Genomic DNA, 13759 nt, shown 5'->3' on the forward strand with positions numbered 1-13759 from the left:
TCTAACAGGTAGACAGCATCTAACAGGTAGACAGCATCTAACAGGTAGACAGCATCTAACAGGTAGACAGCATCTAACAGGTAGACAGCATCTAACAGGTAGACAGCATCTAACAGGTAGACAGCATCTAACAGGTAGACAGCATCTAACAGGTAGACAGCATCTAACAGGTAGACAGCATCTAACAGGTAGACAGCATCTAACAGGTAGACAGCATCTAACAGGTAGACAGCATCTAACAGGTAGACAGCATCTAACAGGTAGACAGCATCTAACAGGTAGACAGCATCTAACAGGTAGACAGCATCTAACAGGTAGACAGCATCTAACAGGTAGACAGCATCTAACAGGTAGACAGCATCTAACAGGTAGACAGCATCTAACAGGTAGACAGCATCTAACAGGTAGACAGCATCTAACAGGTAGACAGCATCTAACAGGTAGACAGCATCTAACATCCGGAGGTAAGAAGGACGGGGTGATCCATAGACCACGCTTCCACAGTCTAAGTGTGATTGAACAAATGCCCTATAAAACTGCAGGAGGCGGGACCTGTCTGCTCCCCATGTTTTTCCACCAAGGCATTTCAAAATGTTCAATGACTGGAAGCCCTTTCCTCATAGGTCTTTCAGGTGTGGGAGCTATGTTAATTTCAAGTCAAATAATAAACCCAAAAAGCGCACAGTGCCTTGAAAATGTAAAATACAGTCCCCCATTGTAAGCACTGGTCGGTTAAAACGCCAATGAGCACAGTTAAAATTGACACAGAGCCTTCTCAGGTGAGAACCGAAAACCAGTTGTCTCGGCCCAGGTTTCCAGCCTCCTAATGGCCATCTGTAGCTGCCTTGTCGTCATCTTAAAATCAGAGGAAGAGTAGAAGATTGCAAAGTCATCCACAAACAAAGAGCATTTGACATGGTACCTGACTGTCGAGAAAAAGCCATTGATAGCGATGGCAAACAAAGTGACACTGAGAACACTGCCTTGGGGCACACCATTCTCCTCAACATAGCAATCAGACATGGCATCGCCAATGTGATAACGAAAACGCCGGTCCTTGAGAAAGGATTGGACCAGAAGCGTCAGGCATCCACGTAGTTCCCATTCATGAAGTTGGTGAAGGATATTGTACCTCCAAGTAGTGCCATATGCTTTTTCAAGGTCAAAAAACACACAAACAAAATGGTTTCGGCGTAAGGGAGACTCCTATATCGCCGTCTCCAGTACAATTAAGTTGTCAAGAGTGGAACGGTAGTGCCTGAAACCGCAATGGAAGCAGCTCAGGTGACCTTGGGACTCTAGCAGCCAGACAAGGTGGAAGGGTGACACTCCGGTAACTGTTAGGGGAGCTACAGTCCTTGCCTGGATTCCAGAATGGAATTAATATTGCCTCCTTCTAAGCTATGGGGTACTGATCAAACCAGATCTGATTGAAACAAGAGAGGAACTGACCTTTCACTTCAGGGCACAGATGACGAAGCATGGCATAATGGATCTCATCAGGTCCTGGAGCAGTGTCTCAGTCTGCAGACAAAGCTGATTCCAGTTCCCTCATGGAGAATGGAAGGTTGTATACTTCCTCACTATGCGAGAAGAAATTGAGCGTCCTCATCTCTGCAGTCCGACGGAATACCTGAACAGCAGGAGCTTGTTTGGATGACGTCTTAACAGTAAAGAAGTGTTCACCTAAAATGAGCCATGTCTTCTAGCATGTCCATTAAGACCCTATTATTTGACAAAGCTGTAAGGGGATGTGTACTACCCTTGTCTGAAATCAGTCTTACTGATTCCCAAACTCTGACAGCAGAAGTGGACCGATTAAGGGAAGTCATGAATTCCCTCCAGGAAGCCCTCTTCCGTCCTTTGATCACTCGTGTTGCATGTGCTCTCTCAGACCTGAAGGCATAAAGATTGTCTTTAGTTGGATAGTGTTTGAAGTTCTGTAGAGCTGTCCGTCTGGCCCTGATCACCTTTCGACAGTTGTCATTCCACCAAGGTACAGGCTGTTGTCTGAGTTGGTTGCTATACCTGGGAATGAACTCTGCGGCAGCCCTTTGGATCTCATGAGTGATATGGGCCACTGCCACTGTGCACAATCCGTTTGTTCAAAAATAGCCTGTGGACTGTACTGTAACCAACTTGCCCTTTGTATCATCCACCTGCGTGGTCTCCTGTTGGCCACCATGCTAGTTGGCAGACGGATCCATGCTGGGAAGTGGTCACTAGAATGTAAATCTGGAGCCACTTATCACTGAACAGAGACTGCAGTAGCTGGGGAACAAAAACAAAGGTCAACAGCTGAAAAAGACCCTGTAGCTGTGGGAAAAGTGAGTTATCTGACCGGCAGTCAGAAGCCAGATGTTCTCGGAATGGATGAGTCACTATCATCTGACCCCTGGAGCAAGTAGTAGCTGAGCCACCAAGCCACACAGTGGACTGTGGACATTGAAGTCCCCCACAAGGAGAAATGGGTGTGGGAGTGCCTGGAAGAGGCCTTTCCCAACACAACTAAAACAATTTAAAACTACAATACTGATTTTTGTTTTGTCTAATCTCTTCCTGTGTTTGTCCCGCACTCTTTGAAACTGAAGCCCTTTCTGAATTTTCCCGAGACATACTATCTTAAACACTGGCTAAGACAGAAGAAGAAATGTTGAAGGAAATGCACCATCACATGCTACCTGGGCATGTGGGTCATAAAGCAAAAGGTCAAAGAGTGGCAGAACATTACTGGTGAAAAAAGGAATAGACCAGTATGTAATGAATAGAGTATCAAGTGCACTGCAAGCTGGTCTGTGCCCTCAGCTGGTACCACTCCTGAGGTTACCAGAGACAGCAAATCTTTTTGAGATGGTGTAGGAATGGGCATTTTAGGACCTTTTAGCCAGATACCACCAACAAAATAATCATTACATTCTGACTACATAAAATATAACAGTCACCCAAACAGCTGCACACAATTTTTTTTTTCAAAAACACATTAACCAGGTTTCGAGAGTTCTAAGACTATCTTCACCAGAATGGTAAAAGTTACCTAGAAAAATTATACAAGGTATAGATAACAATATTATGAAAAGGAAAGTTGCTACTCACCATATAGGGGAGACGCTGAGTCGCAGATAGGCACAACAAAAAACCTCTCACAATTAAAGCTTTCAGCCATTAAGGCCTTCATCAACAACAGATGACCGACGCGCGCGCATGCAGTCTCAGGTAACTGAAACCACACTGCAAGCAGCAGCACCAGTGCATGACAGGAGTGGCGACTGGGTGAGTTGAGGAGGCTGGGGCGGTATAGTATGGTGGGGGTGGTGGACAGTGAAGTGCTGCAGGTCAGACGGAGAGCAGGGGAAAGATGGGAAGGGGAGAGAGAAAAAAATGGGTGTGATGGTGAAATGACGGCTGTGTAGTACTGGAATGAGAAGAGGGAGGAGGCTGGATGACTGAGGACAGTGATTCACAAAGGTTGAGGCCAGGAGAATTACGGGAACATAAAATGTACTGCTAGCAATGTTCCCACCTGCATGATACAGAAAAGCTGGTGTTGGTGGGAAGGATCCATATGGCACAGGCTGTGAAGCAGTCATTGAAATGAAGGATATCATGTGTGGCAGAGTGTTCAGCAACAGGGAGGTCCACCTATTTCTTGGCCACAGTTTGTCAGTGGCCATTATGCAGTCAGACAGCTTGTGGGTTGTCATACCTACATAGAATGCAGCACAGTGGTTGCAGCTTAGCTTCTAAATCACATGATTGGTTACACAGGTAGCCCTGCTTTTGATGGGATAGGTGATGTTAGTGACCTGACTGGAGTAGGTGGTGGTGGTGGTGGCAGGATGTATGGAGAAAGTCTTGCATCTAGGTCTCTTACTGGGGTAAGAGACATGAGCTAAGGGATTGGGAGCAGGGGTTGTGCGAGGTTGGACGAGTATATTGTGTAGGTTTGGTGGACGGTGAAATACCACTGTGGTAGGGGTGGGAAGCATAGTGGGCAGGACATTTCTCATTTCAGGGCATGACGAGAAGTAATCAAAACCCTGGCGGAAAATGTAATACAGTTGCTCCAGTCCTGGGCGGTACTGAGTTACAAGGGGAATGCTACTCTGTAGCTGGACGGTGAGACTTTGGGAGATGGTGGGAGACTGGAAAGATAAGGCATGGGATATTTGTTTTTGTACCTGCTTGGGAGGATAATTACACTCAGTGAAGACCTCAGCAAAACCCTCAGTATATTTCCAGAGGGACTGCTCGTCACTGCATATGAGATGACCACGGGTGGTTATGCTGTACAGAAAGGACATCTTGGTATGGCAGTGGTGGCAGCTGTCTAAGTGGAGGTATTGCTGGTGGTTAGTAGGTTTGATATGGATGGAGGTACTGATGTAGCAATCAGTGAGGTGAAGGTCCACATCTAAGAAGGTGGCTTGTTGGGTTGAGTAGGGACCAGGTGTAACAAATGGGGGAGAAGTAGTTGAAGTTCTGGAGGAATGTCGATAGGGTGTCCTCACCTTTGATCCAGATAGCAAACATGACATCAATGAATATGAACCAGGTGAGAGGTTTAGGATTTTGGGTTTTTAAGAAGAATTCCTCTCGATGGTCCATGAATAGGTTGGCACAGGCCAAGGAAAGACAAACCTACGTTTCTAGCATTTGTAGACTTAGAGAAAGCTTTTGACAATGTTGACTGGAATACTCTCTTTCAAATTCTAAAGGTGGCAGGGGTAAAATACAGGGAGCGAAAGGCTATTTACAATTTGTACAGAAACCAGATGACAGTTATAAGAGTCGAGGGACATGATAGGGAAGCAGTGGTTGGGAAGGGAGTAAGACAGGGTTGTAGCCTCTCCCCGATGTTATTCAATCTGTATATTGAGCAAGCAGTAAAGGAAACAAAAGAAAAATTCGAAGTAGGTATTAAAATCCAGGGAGAAGAAATAAAAACTTTGAGGTTCGCCGATGACATTGTAATTCTGTCAGAGACAGCAAAGGACTTGGAAGAGCAGTTGAATGGAATGGACAGTGACTTGAAAGGAGGATATAAGATGAACATCAACAAAAGCAAAACAAGGATAATGGAATGTAGTCTAATTAATGCTGAGGGAATTAGATTAGGAAAAGAGACACTTAAAGTAATAAAGGAGTTTTGCTATTTGGGGAGCAAAATAACTGATGATGGTCGAAGTAGAGAGGATATAAAATGTAGACTGGCAATGGCAAGGAAAGCGTTTCTGAAGAAGAGAAATTTGTTAACATCGAGTATAGATTTAAGTGTCAGGAAGTCATTTCTGAAAGTATTTGAATGGAGTGTAGCCATGTATGGAAGAGAAACATGGACGATAAATAGTTTGGACAAGAAGAGAATAGAAGCTTTCGAAATGTGGTGCTACAGAAGAATGCTGAAGATTAGATGGGTAGATCACATAACTAATGAGGAGGTATTGAATAGGATTGGGGAGAAGAGAAGTTTGTGGCACAACTTGACTAGAAGAAGGGATCGGTTGGTAGGACATGTTCTGAGGCATCAAGGGATCACCAGTTTAGTATTGGAGGGCAGCGGGGAGGGTAAAAATCATAGGGGGAGACCAAGAGATGAATACACTAAGCAGATTCAGAAGGATGTAGGTTGCAGTAGGTACTGGGAGATGATGAAGCTTGCACAGGATAGAGTAGCATGGAGAGCTGCATCAAACCAGTCTCAGGACTGAAGACAACAACAACAACAACAACAACAACAACAACAACAGGATGGTGCCATGCGGGTGCCCATAGCCATAGCCCGGATTTGTCTGTAGGTAATGCCGTCAAAGGAGAAAGAATTGTAGATGAAGATATAGCTGGTCATAGCAACTAGGAAGGAGGTTGTTGGTTTGTAATCCGTTGGGCATTGCTTTACTTTAACCTCTTACTGTTTTGTGATGGCTTCATACTGGCGAAATTGCTAAAGTTCAGGCAAAATCTTTTACTAGCCGTAACTCTGTAACTAAACATTTGCTGACCTATGTTTATATGAACTTTTTTCTGTAGTTTTCCTTGTAGAATAACATAAAATATTTGCATTTCTTTGTGAATCTCCCTGTATATTTTTCTAAGTAACTTTTACCATTCTGATGAAGGTGGCCTTAGAACTATCAGAACACGGTTAATGGGTTTTTTCAAGAAGTTTTGTGCATCCGATTGGCTGACTTACATTTTAAATAATTGGATACACGGTTGCTGGGCGCACAGCCACAAAACATAGTGGTGGTGGTGGAGGTGGTGGTGGTGGTGGTGGTGGTGGTGGTGGGGGGGTGGGGGTGTTCTGGCTATGGCAAAGGTCATGGCGAATAGCTGGTTGCTAAAGTTTAGTGTCCATGAAACTATAATCTGAGATAAAGTTACAAGCTGCTTATCAGGTATTAGGTATTTATGTCACTTATCACGGGTGCGAAAACTAAGCTAATGGTAGAATGGAGTGTGTACATGGTACTATTGATAGGATGCTGAGTTACTATGTCAACAGCACCATATTAATTGGGATGCTTATTTACAATTTTTCACTGTAGTGTATAATTCTGTGACGCACACCAGCACTGGGCTTTCTCCATATAAGGTAGTGCATGGCAGGAAGAGGCCTTCATCTTTTGATATAGTGAAGCCAAACATCAGGATGAACAGAGAGCCGGTGTGGAATTTTTGCAAAGACTTTAAGGAAAGTATGAAAACATGTACGAAAAGTGCACATCAAAGACCTGGAGCACTAGGAAGATGTAGGGAAATATGGGGGAGACAGACTGGCGGGGTACAGAATAGGGCAGTGGGTGTTGCTATCATGCCCATACACCCCAAAGTGTAAGACCAAGAAGTTTATTACATGTTACCAGATGCAGTACCAGGAGATTGAGATCTCGTCACCAGTAAATCTCAAGCTAGAATTTCAAACTCTAATGACTACAGTTAATTTCAGATGCCTACAACCTTTTCAAGATGCTCCAGACTCATTGCCCCAAGTGTCACCATCGACTGAAGAAATGAGCAAGGGAAGATAGAGCATGAGAACCAAAAGAAGAATCTCGCACCATCTACATGTGAAATATCATACGAGTTGAGATCTCAGAAACAATGAGGATGATGAGTACCATTAAATTTTGTTTAGCTTAAGTAGTGTGTCAAATTATTTTGAGCTTTTTACATTGATTAAAATCTTGTAATGGAAGAGTTGGGAAGACAATACGTAATTGCTACGAAGTATAACTTCACTGCTAGAAAGACTATTGCAGGGGGAGGGAGGGCCTATACATATGGTTGTTTTACATTGGAGGCATAGTAAACTTCGAAGAGGGTTTTCGTTTGTTATCTGTTCATGCAAGAAATCCTGGGGGGGGAGGGGGGGCATCAAGTAATGACAGCTTCCTTTCCCCAAGCTGCTGCATGCCAGGGGTGAAGATCAGGGCAACAACTGCAACTGCACAGCAGTGGGTTGCTGATCAACAGGACAACTTACAACTTGTGAAATAGAGGAGCAGACATTCCACCTCCAGCCACTGTTACAGAACCCACCATGATGAACCGAATTCTGCCACTGTTGGACTGACCAGATTAACCATTAGGGGTATTCTCAGCGTGAGACCTGACCTATCTCAATATTTTATAACCTGACATCACCTCTCCAAATCAACTTATAGCTCACCATGATGGGTGTATTCATGCAGAACAGATGCTGAAGCACACACAGCAATACTGGGAGAAACCAAAGCCATAATACATTGACCTAGAGCATGATAATATCTGACATTTTAATAGTTTTGAATCCGTTCTGCAGAGTCTTCATTTACCTGAAGCGGAGAGCGACCCACCTCTGTGACCCCTGTACAGCGGCAGAATGGACCGCCTTTCAAGAGCAGGATAGTGAAGTGAGAAATTAGACAATTTGTTCAGAGGGTAAGACTTTTCCTGTGTTAGGGCCATGTGTATCTAAGACTTAAGGAGATTCTACAGATGACCTTCCCAATTTTTCGTATGTTTTGAGCGATGGACCTTTAGCTGTTATACGCTACTTTCAGCATTTTTTTGTGTGGTGATTAATAAGGGAATTTGGTTTACAGCACCTTTAGGAGCTGTCAATAATGTGTGGATTAGCAGTTTTACTATGTTTTACGTAATTTTGCAAAGGACCTATGAAGAAAATTTACTGTTAAATAGATATTGACAGATATCAAATAAGAGCAAAAAGAATGGTCTTATTTGCCTGTTAGTTGATAAATAGTCACTTAAGGAAATTGCACATCACATGCAAATGCTAAGCCTGTGGGCTAATGTTGTGAGCTTAACATGCAGCCAAAGAACTTAATGATTTAAACTGACCAGACGTAGCAAAAAATGTATTTCAACTAATAAAGTATTAGCTGCATATTGTTGCACACAGATATTAATAGCCTGACATTAAGAGTCAATATTGTTTCTTTGCACACGATTCGTTAGGTTGCCTCAAAAAATCCATGGAAAGAGTTGTCGGAATTCCTCAATATAGGGAAATGGAGAAGCAAGGCTCACTCATCGGAACTCAAGACGAAACATGTTAAAATCTTTAAGCTGTAAAATGGCAATTAACCCTCCACCAAACACTTTAGTATGATTTGCTGAGTATCCATGTAGATGTCAATCTGGTGGTGTATCCGAGTATCTTCTGTGTGATAGCACAAATGACACATTTCTGTGCACAATTTAAGACAATCAGGCACGATGTAACATATTCATATACATGTGCTGTGCCCCATTGGTTGGGCCACATGTTTAAACGATGAAGTGTTCCTTAAGAATTTAGCTGTAAAAAGTATCATTCTGTGTACTATATGCCGACTGTGAAAATATTCTAATATTAAGAAACAAAGGTAGTGATTATAGCAATTGAAAAACTAAAATGCTCGCAAAAACATGTTTAATAGAGTTCTATAGTCTGGCAGTGAAAGTGATTCAGATTCACACACGAGATTCACACAGCACAACCCCGTTAAAGAATGACTTTTTGAAAGTTGTTGATATTGCAAAAATTAAGGTAATTTAGCTGATATAGTACCACCTATTCCCTTCATGTCGACTTTTATACGATGTTCAAACATTTCAGCATCCTATGAATGACAATGCCATGGAAGAAGGAACAGTATATGCTTAAACTTCAGCAGCAGTCATTTAACTTTCCTATTCTCTACCTTTTCTTATATTCTTCCAAACAGACTGCTTACTTTTTCCACAACAACTATGAATTAAATGGATTTCTGTAAATCTGTTTATAAATATAGTAATAAAAAAACTTCAGCTATAGTGCTGCACAATACAACACTTACAATTAAATAAAAAAATACTTAGAACTGGTAAAATAATTATACTGTATGTACTATAAGCACTTCACCGTCTCCAAAATTTAAAGTCAACAGGCATAAAGATAATAATAAATGTTTCCTGGCAGATTAAAACTGTGTGCTGGACCAGGACACGAAGCTGGAACCTCTGTCTTTTGAGGGCAAGTGCTCTACTGATTGAGCTATCTGTTGCACAGCAATCCTGTTTCCAGGTGTGCTAATAAATTTTCGAAGCTATTGCTCCACACAGACAGTGAAGGACCCCAGTCCAAATCAGATCATGTACCACAAGCGTAATAAACAGCACATGGAGAGCACTAGTACTGCAAATGCAGGGCAACAGCCATACCTCGTCACACAGCACGCAGAGCTATGGCAAGAAACACAAATGCTACAGTACAATGGTACCCAGAATGTTGTTCTGCGAACTCTACAATACAGAGTAATAAGACGCAACATCTACGTTCAACCACTCCTAAGGCGTCTAGTACTGATGGAAAACACAGATGCAGGGAAAAGTGTCCATACTTGAGACACCACGATGCAGACAGGGCTGTTGACACCTCTGTTTAAACAAGAGCCAATGGCTACCTAACTTACTACAATGGCTTTAAATACTCTTTCTGGACAGCACATCAGCAGTGTGTGTGTGTGTGTGTGTGTGTGTGTGTGTGTGTGCATTCCATCTGTATCACGGATCCTGACAGGATGAGTTCGTTACTTACAGGTTAGCTTTGCTGGTGAAATATGATGCTGCTTGCCCGAGGAACACCCCCCCCCCCCCCCTGCCCCCACTGTCGCTCTTGATACGTTGCAGCCATGACTGATAGAATATGTAGACATACGAGACCTTCCTCTGGTGAATTGCCTAGCCAACTGGCTGCAAACTGTCATCTTTTACTTGCTAGGTAGGCATCTGAGTGCGGCTTCCCAGGCTACATGTCTACTGCCTTCCTGGCTATATGCTGTGTGTGCTAAGCAAGCCCTGGGCTTCCATCTTCATGACAACAGTCATCCAGAAGAGGCTGTGAGTACGGGTTTAAGTGTGCATCCCTCAGAGTGCACCAAAGCCTTCGAGTTCACTGTGGCATGTCAGCAGGCTGCCACATGGGATCCCACTGCCCCCCCTTCTGCGCAGTCAGGAGGGGTAACTGGCTTGACCCACACTACACAAGCTGTTTCAGTGCCCTGTCTAGCATTTCTCTCTGACACCTGGACAAGCAGACTGATCTATTCCTGAGCACCAGAGAAGACAATACTGATTTTAGCAAACACATTAATCACATGTTATTTCAGAACCCACATTTCTCTGGCACCTTTGGGCATAAGACAAACACACAGCAGTTCTTGGAGCTTGGCCTCTTAACACAGTGTAACTTCACTGCCTCACCTGTCCGACTTCAACTCCCACTGTCTACGTGACCCAAGGGATGATTGTTCCATATCTAAACACGACTCACAAGGAATGCTAGTCCCACAAGATATGCAGGAGAACTTTTGCGAAGTTTGGAAGAGACGAGAAAAGTGCTGGTGGAAGTAGTTCTGTGAAGGCAGGTCTTAAATCATGCTTGGACAACTCAGTTGGCAGAGCACTTATCCAAGAAAGGCAAAGGTCTCAGGTTCAGATCCAGGTCTGGCATATGGTTTTAATCTGCTAGAAAGTTTCACATTAGCACACATTCCTCTGCAATGTGAAAATTCATTATGGATAATATTATACACCATATCTACTTTGCAACAACATACCTGGATAAATTGTAGGATCCCCACCAGTTGCTAAGGGTGTTGACGCAGCTGCATGAGTTGGTGCAGATGCAAAATACGCCACACCATTATGGAAAGTATACGGCATACCATTCTGGCAAAGGATTGCATTGCCATGTACAGCTGGAGGGGATGCAACCTCATATGAACGACCAAAGGGCTAAAAAAGGGTATTGAAATGATTAATTTTTCCCTTTAATAACATATTCCAATGCAAACCATACAAATCCATTAACATTAAATGAGAAACAAAGTACAGAGGATAAAAGTAAACAAACAGAAAATGAGAGAAACTCATCTTGAATTCTAAGTGTAACATGTGTTTTTAAAAAATAAGGGCGGAATTTTGAAGTTTTATTTGGTTCTGCATTGTGAGGAGTAAATGAGTTCTTGTTGTTATATAGTGTCAAATTATAAAATACGCACGGCTCTTAATCTGTAATTGAAACTGAAACAGTAATTTGTTAGTCCGACTGGGAAATCTACATACTACTTATTGTCATCTTCAGTCGGAAACTAGTTTGGAGCAGCTCTACATGCCAGTCTATGCCATGCAAGCCTTTTCATCTCCATGTAACCACTGCAGCCTACATCCACATGAACCAACTCAACTCTACTCTACTCAAGCCTTTGTCTTCCTCCACAATTTTAACCCACAACATTGACAAGTCCTTGATAATTCAGGCTGTTTCCTATCAACCAATCCTTGTGCCATAAATTTATTTTTTCCCCACTTTGATTCAGTATTTCCTCACTTGTTATTCGATCTATCATCTAATCTTCAGAGTTCTTTTGTAACACCACATTTCAGAAGATACTGTTATCTTCTCGTCCGAATTGCCAATCGTCCACATTTCACTTCCATACAAGACATTCCACACATACCTTCTGGAAAGGACTTCCTACTACTTAAATTTGTATTATTAAATGCTAACAAATTCATCTTTTTCCAGAAATGATTCATTTTACACCCCTTCTACATCAGCCATCAGTTATTTTGGTGTCTAAATAGCAGAACTTTTCCACTATTTTTGTAGTCCGATTTCCAAATCTAATTCCCCAGCATAGACTGATTTATTTTGACTACATTCCATTACTCTCATTTAACTCTTGCTGATGTTCATCTTACAACCTCTTTAAGATCCTGTCCATTCTGTTCACCTGCTCTTCCAAGAGCTAAACCATCTAAAAAAATCACAATGTCATCAGAAAACCTCCAAGTTTTCATTACTTCTCCAAATTTGTCCTTTGTTTCCGTCACAGCTTCCCCAAGGCACAGATTAAACATCAGGGATAGGCTGTAACACTGTATTACTCCTCCCTTAGTTATTGCTTCCCTTTTATGTCATTTCACTCTTGTAACTGCAGTCTGCTTTCTGTACAAGTTGTAAATAACCTTACAGTACCTGTATGTTACTCTGCTACCTTCACAATTTCGAGAAATACAGTCCAGTCCACACTCTCAAACCCTTTCACTAAATCTACAAATGCTATGAACATTGGTTTGCCTTTCTTCAACCTACATTCTAGGATAAATCATATGATCAGTATTGCCTCACATATACCTATATTTCTCTAGAACTCTAAATTTCCCTTCCCTGAGATCAGCTTCTACCAGGTTTTCCACTCTTCAATAAATAATTCATGACAATATTTTGTGACCATGGCTTATTAAGCAAATGGTTCAGTAGTATTCACATATCAGCACCTGCAGTCTTCTTTAAGTCTGAAGGTAATTCCACCTGCCTCATACCTTGCACACGGTAGAATAACTTTGTTGTGGCTAGCTTTCTCAAGGATCTACAAAATTCTGAGGGAATATTGTCTACTCCAGGGCCTTGTTAACACTTAGGTCTTTTCAGTGTTCTGTTAAACTCTTCTCAAAATACCGTATCTCCTCTCACGTCCTCATGTACTATTTCTTTACTGTAACACTGCAATTTAGTTTTTTCGTCATATATTCCTAGGGCCCATTTAAGCCACAAATGACAAGCCTCAGTATCTATACAGACACAAAGACATAACATATATCTATATGGGACGCATCACAATAGTGGCCTCTAGGGGCTCCAAACTGAAAGGGGTGTCGGAGCAGGAGGGGGGGAGGGGGGGGAGCACGAGTTGTATACAATGCATATCCCAATTATTAGCAAAAACAGAGACAGGTCAAAGCATATCAGGGAAAGTATGGAAGAGGGGCAGGAGTGGAGTGGGGGCAAATATTAAGTTGATCATGTGGAAAAATGCTCTTTTTAACAGCCCTGTGTATTCCTCCACCTTTCAGCTTTCCCTTCTTGGCTTAGTATTTGTTTGCCATCTAAGCTCTTGATATTCACACAGTTGCTTATCTTTCCACGAAAAGTCTCTTCTCCTATAGGCAGAACCCGCCTTTACCCTACAGTCAAGCTTTTGTAACATGATTCCAGACAGCTGTAGTAGGTTGGGAGTGCCAATTTTGTTTGTCCATCTCAACCGAACATGTAATGCAATGCAATTTCTTAAATGTCTGAATGGCAATGACTAAGTGCTGTCACAGCTCTGTAGTTAGCTACTGTTTTTGCCTACAGTCATTTGGGCTTAGCAGTTGAAAGCTGGCAACAGTGCTGTGAACTGTCAGGGATCTTCTTATGCCGATTCAACTATAGCTATATGTGCTG

At 42.4% G+C, this 13759-nt stretch overlaps 1 protein-coding gene across 7 annotated transcripts in view; it reads right to left on the reverse strand.

Annotated features, from left to right (window-relative positions):
* LOC126177081 (transcription initiation factor TFIID subunit 4-like) overlaps positions 1-13759 on the reverse strand; it is a 155554-nt gene that overhangs the window by 90638 nt on the left and 51157 nt on the right. For all 7 annotated transcript variants that reach the window (XM_049924321.1, XM_049924318.1, XM_049924323.1 and 4 more), the window contains one exon: positions 11085-11262. In XM_049924321.1, the coding sequence (XP_049780278.1) occupies positions 11085-11262 (178 nt within the window). The remainder of the gene's footprint in view (positions 1-11084; positions 11263-13759) is intronic.

This window comes from Schistocerca cancellata, chromosome 3 (genome assembly GCF_023864275.1).
Source record: "Schistocerca cancellata isolate TAMUIC-IGC-003103 chromosome 3, iqSchCanc2.1, whole genome shotgun sequence".
Taxonomy (NCBI): Eukaryota; Metazoa; Arthropoda; class Insecta; order Orthoptera; family Acrididae; genus Schistocerca; species Schistocerca cancellata.